General features: G+C 41.7%; 1 protein-coding gene across 2 annotated transcripts in view; it reads left to right on the forward strand.

Moving 5' to 3' along the window:
• The window catches only part of txndc11 (thioredoxin domain containing 11), a 43891-nt gene extending 36202 nt beyond the window's left edge, over positions 1 to 7689 (forward strand). For both annotated transcript variants that reach the window (XM_062032889.1, XM_062032890.1), the window contains exon 13: positions 6508 to 7689. In XM_062032889.1, coding sequence (XP_061888873.1) covers positions 6508 to 7027 — 520 coding nt within the window. In that variant the 3' untranslated portion in view covers positions 7028 to 7689. The remainder of the gene's footprint in view (positions 1 to 6507) is intronic.
• The last annotated feature ends 235 nt before the right edge of the window (positions 7690 to 7924 follow it).

A 7924-nucleotide genomic window follows, 5' to 3' on the forward strand; every position in this document is an offset into this window, starting at 1 on the left:
GTAAGGAATAAGTTTGGTTGAGCTTACCCACCTCGAAGCTATTTTATTTGGTACATGGTGTAATGATAAGTGTGACCAGTAGATGGCAGTCACACATAAGAGATAAGTGTAGGCTGCACCGTTTGATGTGCTTCAACATACAATTATTATTATGGTGTGTGTATAACGTAAGACATGTCTAGCATTTTGTTTCGCAATATTATGCAAAAGCAACTTTTCTTACCTTCTGGTACCTGCTGATCTGTATTTGGGATCTACAAACCCCGTTTCCATATGAGTTGGGAAATTGTGTTAGATGTAAATATAAACGGAATACAATGATTTGCAAATCATTTTCAACCCATATTCAGTTGAATATGCTACAAAGACAACATATTTGATGTTCAAACTGATAAACATTTTTTTTTTGCAAATAATCATTAACTTTAGAATTTGATGCCAGCAACACGTGACAAAGAAGTTGGGAAAGGTGGCAATAAATACTGATAAAGTTGAGGAATGCTCATCAAACACTTATTTTGAACATCCCACAGGTGAACAGGCAAATTGGGAACAGGTGGGTGCCATGATTGGGTATGAATGTAGATTCCATGAAATGCTCAGTCATTCACAAACAAGGATGGGGCGAGGTCACCACTTTGTCAACAAATGCGTGAGCAAATTGTTGAACAGTTTAAGAAAAACCTTTCTCAACCAGCTATTGCAAGGAATTTAGGGATTTCACCATCTACGGTCCGTAATATCATCAAAAGGGTTCAGAGAATCTGGAGAAATCACTGCACGTAAGCAGCTAAGCCCGTGACCTTCGATCCCTCAGGCTGTACTGCATCACACATTTCAAATTGTTTTTGGAAACTGTGGATGTCGTGTCCTCCGGACCAAAGAGGAAAAGAACCATCCGGATTGTTATAGGCGCAAAGTTGAAAAGCGAGCATCTGTGATTGTATGGGGGTGTATTAGTGCCCAAGACATGGGTAACTTACACATCTGTGAAGGCGACATTAATGCTGAAAGGTACATACAGGTTTTGGAGCAACATATGTTGCCATCCAAGCAACGTTACCATGGACGCCCCTGCTTATTTCAGCAAGACAATGCCAAGCCACGTGTTACATCAACATGGCTTCATAGTAAAAGAGTGCGGGTACTAGACTGGCCTGCCTGTAGTCCAGACCTGTCTCCCATTGAAAATGTGTGGCGCATTATGAAGCCTAAAATACCACAACGGAGACCCCCGGACTGTTGAACAACTTAAGCTGTACATCAAGCAAAAATGGGAAAGAATTCCACCTGAGAAGCTTAAAAAATGTGTCTCCTCAGTTCCCAAACGTTTACTGAGTGTTGTTAAAACACAGTGGTGAACATGCCCTTTCCCAACTACTTTGGCACGTGTAGCAGCTATGAAATTCTAAGTTAATTATTATTTGCAAAAACAAAATAAAGTTTATGAGTTTGAACATCAAATATCTTGTCTTTGTAGTGCATTCATCTGAATATGGGTTGAAAAGGATTTGCAAATCATTGTATTCCGTTTATATTTACATGTAACACAATTTCCCAACTTATATGGAAACAGGGTTTGTACATGAATCCTGAAAAATTGCGCGCATCCCCCTTTGTAGGGGGATGCGTAGTCGATAAACTTCTTCTTTTTCTCTATCTTCTTGTTGTGGGACATTCATCCTCCGCTGTTGCCATTTCTAATATAAAGTAGTGTAAAGTTCTTACATATATCTGTCAGTAAACTCGCCATGAAAGCACTAAAACATACCGTTGTAGTGAGTTTACATTATTCACCCAAGGAACTTTAGTTATTAGAGAGTTCCGGCCGGACGGTTTTGCACGGGACACATTTCCGGCGTTGTTGTTGCACTAGTGAGCCACAGATGAGGCGATGCTGCTCTGTTATTGATTGAAGTAAAGTCTGAATGTCAATAAAACAGTTAGCTCTATCTTTTGACACTTCTTCCAACCCCCGTCCTTGCACGCTACACCGCTACAACAAAGATGACGGGGAAGGTGAGCCACGTAAATAAGACCGCCCACAAAACGGCGCATCCGGAAGCGACTGTCAGAAAGCGGCTTGAAGATGATCTGTAAAACATCATCTATGCAACATTTTGACCAAAGAACCACCATTACATGTTATGTAGACCACAAGGAAGTGTTTTACATTTACAAAACAAAAAATAATAATATGACTCCTTTAATGTGCCCTATAATCCGGTGCGCCTTATGTATGAAAAAATATAAAAAATAGACCATTCATTGGCAGTGCGTCTTATAATCCGTGCGCCCTATGGTCTGGAAAATATGGCATGTGTAAGTTCGACTCCTACCTTGTTTTCTTCTGTGAGGACCTCCTTAAAGTTTTGTAATCAATCAGAAATATCAAGCAGCTAAAATGCGCCAAACTTGGAGAAGTGTTACATTGTACATACATCTGCATTGTTGTAGAATTGAATGGGTGTAATTTAGAAAAAGGTATGACGTGTGGATGTTATTTATAATATCCACAAAGTTCAATGAGCCGGTTGTTGACTTTTTATGTTGGTTGCAGTTTTTTTGCGCATGAGTAAGGAAAGTTGTTTGGATTGGGTCGTATAAGTAAATTGTACACTTAAATTCATGGTCATTCGCTTGCTTTGCTCACGTTGTCCACAAGTTGGCGGCAAAGCTGTAGCAATTAGACTGGCAGATAGTTCAAATTAAGCTGGAGGCTTGATAAATCTTAAATAAACTTGTGACATCTTGTAGGCCAAACTTTGGACAGCCCCATTCTAATGTGTGGCACCTTGAAACTAAAATATGTTGACTGACATTCTAAGAGTAACATGTCTTCCTTCACTTGTCATTTTTGCACTTGTATGCATGTTTATGTATAAAATTGAAAATCGCAAATTGAGAGAAAAATCGCAATTAGTTTTTTTCTCAAAACCGTGCAGCCCTACCGCTCAGGTTGATCCGCCTCACAATGAATTGAAAGTGAAACTTAAACTTAAGAATTAAAACGGAAAGTTAACTTAGGGTGCATTCATTGTGTTTATCTTCTTCTAGCACAGGGGTCGGCAACCTTTACCACTCAAAGAGCCATTTTGACAAGTTTCACAAATTTAAAGAAATCAATGGGAGCCACAAAACTCTTTTGAAAATTTAAAATGAAATAACACTGCATACAAAGCTTTTTTAGCTTTGTGCTATGTTTTAACCAGGGGTCTCAGACACACGCTCCGGCCCGCATTAATATGAACATTTAAAGGCCTACTGAAACCCACTACTACCGACCACGCAGTCTGATAGTTTATATATCAATGATGAAATCTTAACATTATAACACATGCCAATACGGCCGGGTTAATTTATAAAGTGACATTTTAAATTTGCCGCTAAACTTCCGGTTCGAAACGCCTCTGTGGATGACGTATGCGCGTGACGTAGCCCGGGGAACACGGGTATGCCTTCCACATTGAAGCCAATACGAAAAAGCTCTGTTTTCATTTCATAATTCCACAGTATTCTGGACATCTGTGTTCGTGAATCTGTTGCAATCATGTTCATTGCATTATGGAGAAGGAAGCTGAGCAAGCAAAGAAGAAAGTTGTCGGTGCGAAATGGACGTATTTTTCGAACGTAGTCAGCAACAACAGTACACAGCCGGCGCTTCTTTGTTTACATTCCCGAAAGATGCAGTCAAGATGGAAGAACTCGGATAACAGAGACTCTAACCAGGAGGACTTTTGACTTCGATACACAGACGCCTGTAGAGAACTGGGACAACACAGACTCTTACCAGGATTACTTTGATTTGGATGACAAAGACGCAGACGTGCTACTGTGAGTATGCAGCTTTGGCTTCTAAACATTTGATCGCTTGACCGTATGTGCGCAACTTTTTTTTTGCGTATGTACGTAACTTTTTTTAAATATATAAGCTTTATGAACCTTGGGTTAGGTGAACGGTCTTTTGGGCTGAGTGATTGTGTGTGTTGATCAGGTGTTTGAATTGTATTGGCGTGTTCTATGGAGCTAGGAGCTAGCATAGGAGCTAGGAGCTAGCATAACAAACACGCAGGTGTTTTTATGCAGGATTAATTTGTGGCATATTAAATATAAGCCTGGTTGTGTTGTGGCTAATAGAGTATATATATGTCTTGTGTTTATTTAGTGTTGTAGTCATTCCCAGCTGAATATCAGGTACCGTGAGTATGCAGCCTTGGCTGCTAAACATTTGATAGCTTGACCGTATGTGCGCGTCACGTACGTAACTTTTTAAAAATATATAAGCTTTATGAACCTTGGGTTAGGTGAACGGTCTTTTGGGCTGAGTGATTGTGTGTGTTGATCAGGTGTTTGAATTGTATTGGCGTGTTCTATGGAGCTAGGAGCTAGCAGAGGAGCTAGGAGCTAGCATAACAAACACGCAGGTGTTTTTATGCAGGATTAATTTGTGGCATATTAAATATAAGCCTGGTTGTGTTGTGGCTAATAGAGTATATATATGTCCTGTGTTTATTTACTGTTGTAGTCATTCCCAGCTGAATATCAGGTACCGTGAGTATGCAGCCTTGGCTGCTAAACATTTGATAGCTTGACCGTATGTGCGCGTCACGTACGTAACTTTTTAAAAATATATAAGCTTTATGAACCTTGGGTTAGGTGAACGGTCGTTTGGGCTGAGTGATTGTGTGTGTTGATCAGGTGTTTGAATTGTATTGGCGTGTTCTATGGAGCTAGGAGCTAGCAGAGGAGCTAGGAGCTAGCATAACAAACACGCAGGTGTTTTTATGCAGGATTAATTTGTGGCATATTAAATATAAGCCTGGTTGTGTTGTGGCTAATAGAGTATATATATGTATTGTGTTTATTTACTGTTGTAGTCATTCCCAGCTGATTATCAGGTCACCCCCGGCTCTCACAGCATCTTCCCTATCTGAATAGCTTCAACTCCCCACTAATCCTTCACTTGCACTTTACTCATCCACAAATCTTTCATCCTCGCTCAAATTAATGGGGAAATTGTCGCTTTCTCGGTCCGAATCTCTCTCACTTCATGCGGCCATCATTGTAAACAATAGGGAACTTTGCGTATATGTTCAACTGACTATGTCACGCTACTTCCGGTAGGGGCAAGCCTTTTTTTTATCAGATACCAAAAGTTGCAATCTTTATCGTCGTTGTTCTATACTAAATCCTTTCAGCAAAAATATGGCAATATCGCGAAATGATCAAGTATGACACATAGAATAGATCTGCTATCCCCGTTTAAATAAAAAAAATTCATTTCAGTAGGCCTCTAATGTCAGTGTGGCCCGCGAGTTTTAAATGAATGGCGCTTGATAGCGTCATACTTGCCAACACCTCCAATTTTTCCGGTAAACTCCCGAATTACACGGCGTGACGACACTGCTTTTAGCGCCCTCTGCAGCCTGCTCAAACAGCGTACTTGCTCGGCCACATGTTGAATGCAGCTTCAGCTTGCACACGTAAGTGACAGCAAGGCATACTTGTTCAACAGCCACACAGCTTACACTGACGGTGACCATATAAAACAACTTTAACACTGTTACGTTACAAATATGCGCCACACTGTGAACCCACACCAAAAAAGAATGACAAATACATTTCTGGAGAACCTCCGCACCGTAACACAACATAAACACAACACAACAAATACCCAGAATCCCATGCAGCCCCCCACCCACCTCAGCCGACGCACAGAGGGGGGGAGGGTGGTTGGTGTGTGGGGGGGTTTGGTGGTAGCGGGGGGGGGGGGTGTATAATGTAGACTGGGAGAGTTAGGGCTTCATGGGATTCTGGGTATTTGTTGTGTTGTGTTTATGTTGTGTTACGGTGCGGAGGTTCTCCAGAAATGTATTTGTCATTCTTTTTTGGTGTGGGTTCACAGTGTGGCGCATATTTGTAACGTAACAGTGTTAAAGTTTTTTTATACGGTCACCGTCAGTGTAAGCTGTGTAGCTGTTGACCAAGTATGCCTTGCTGTCTCCTACGTGTGCAAGTAAAAGCTACATACAATATGTGGCCGAGCTGGCACGCTGTTTGAGCAGGTTATAGAGGACAATAAATACTATGCCATAAAGGCATGCCCTTAATTTAGTTGTTAAGATGAAAACCGGAGAATATACGCCCCGGGAGAATACTAGGAGGGGCACTGAAATCTGGAAGTCTCCTGGGAAAATCGGGAGGGTCGGCAAGTATGCAGCTGAGCCGCATCAGAGTGGTCAAAGAGCCGCATGTGGCTCCGGAGCCGCGGGTTGCCGACCCCTGTTCTAGCAGAATAAAAGTCAATACTAAGCCGTTCTTATTCTGCCAAGGTGGGAAAATATTCCTCCAATAGTTGTAAACAGTTTTTTATGGTCCAGCTATGAAAGTATTCGATTTATAATGAATAACTCCTACTTGGCGGGTTGACCACGGTCATTTACCAATTAACAGCAATAAACGAGGGATTACTGTGCACATATTAACAAAGTCGTGTTTGTGTTTAAGGAAACATGAAAGCAGGAAGTTTCCAGATGATCTTCCCATCACGCTTCCAAACCTCCTTCGCTTCATCTTGAAGCATTCCGGCCCGCCGACCGACACTGACGAGCCTTCAGCGCCACGCGGCAAGGATGACGCGTCACAACCCGACGGCGTCCTACGTGCGGAGTTAACCGCCCTCCAGGAGGAGGTACGGACGCTGCACCGTGCCCGCGAGCTTCTTTCCCAGCAGCTTGCACAGCTGTGGCGCGACAACCGTCGGCTCAAGTTCGACACCAGCAGCCTCCAAGCGCAGAACGCCGAGCTGCAGCAGGCGAGGCGTAGCTTGGAGGAGCAGCACCAGGAGAAGAGCCGGCAGCTGGGCGAGGCGGTGAGGCGACTGCAGGAGCTGGCGAACGCCTCGGAGAACTTGCTCAGCGAAAACACGCTGCTGAGGGTCCTGCTGAAGACCCTCAGAGACACCGCCGTGGCGAAGGAGCAGGAAGGAGACGCCACCACGCCGAGAGGAAGCCATTTAGCAAGCTGACGGTTGCTAGGGGCAACGGGAGCTCCAAGAAATGAAGGAATGAAGCAGCATGAAAATGTAGGGAAGCCTGGCTAGTTTGATCGCAGAACTCCACAAAGTATTGGATAGAAGTGGCCATATTTGCAGAACAATTATAATATACAACCACAGCAAGGTCCCACACAATTTACACATTATTCTAATAAACACTCAAAAATTAACACAATTGTTTAATTTACTGAATTATCAAATATCCAACTACTGTACGTTTTGTAATGCGCAGTTATTAAGTTTGAAGGAATGACTGGTCTAAAATTATGTGATATTTGCCCCTCATGTGAGCACTACCACACTAAAAAGACAAAAACAACCTTTGGAGGAGGTTAGGACTTAGAAGAAAAGAGTTTGGGGGATTTTAATGCCAACTCGTCTACAATAAAGACATTTTTTTGTAACCACATCAAACGCACGTGAGCTTGGACATTTTTAAAGACGTGAACAAAAAAAACACTTTCGTCTTCCAAAGGTGATCCACTGGTGTTGTGAAGCCTGAACCTATTTTTACATAATGCATTTGAAACACTAATAAATGACATTTCTAATGATTCAGGTATGGAAGTGCTGCAATTGTTTACATGTGAAATGTTGCAACACTTTTTACATATTAAATTTCTTTATCTATATTCTGTGTTTTCTTTTATGACCCACACGCCAAAGAATTGTTGCTCAAATTTCACGACATTCTAATTTTAATTACAAACCCCGTTTCCATATGAGTTGGGAAATTGTGTTAGATGTAAATATAAACGGAATACAATGATTTGCAAATCCTTTTCAACCCATATTCAATTGAATGCACTACAAAGACAAGATATTTGATGTTCAAACTCATAAACTTTTTTTTTTTTTTTTTTCTAA

The sequence above is a fragment of the Entelurus aequoreus genome, linkage group LG22, assembly GCF_033978785.1.
Source record: "Entelurus aequoreus isolate RoL-2023_Sb linkage group LG22, RoL_Eaeq_v1.1, whole genome shotgun sequence".
Taxonomy (NCBI): Eukaryota; Metazoa; Chordata; class Actinopteri; order Syngnathiformes; family Syngnathidae; genus Entelurus; species Entelurus aequoreus.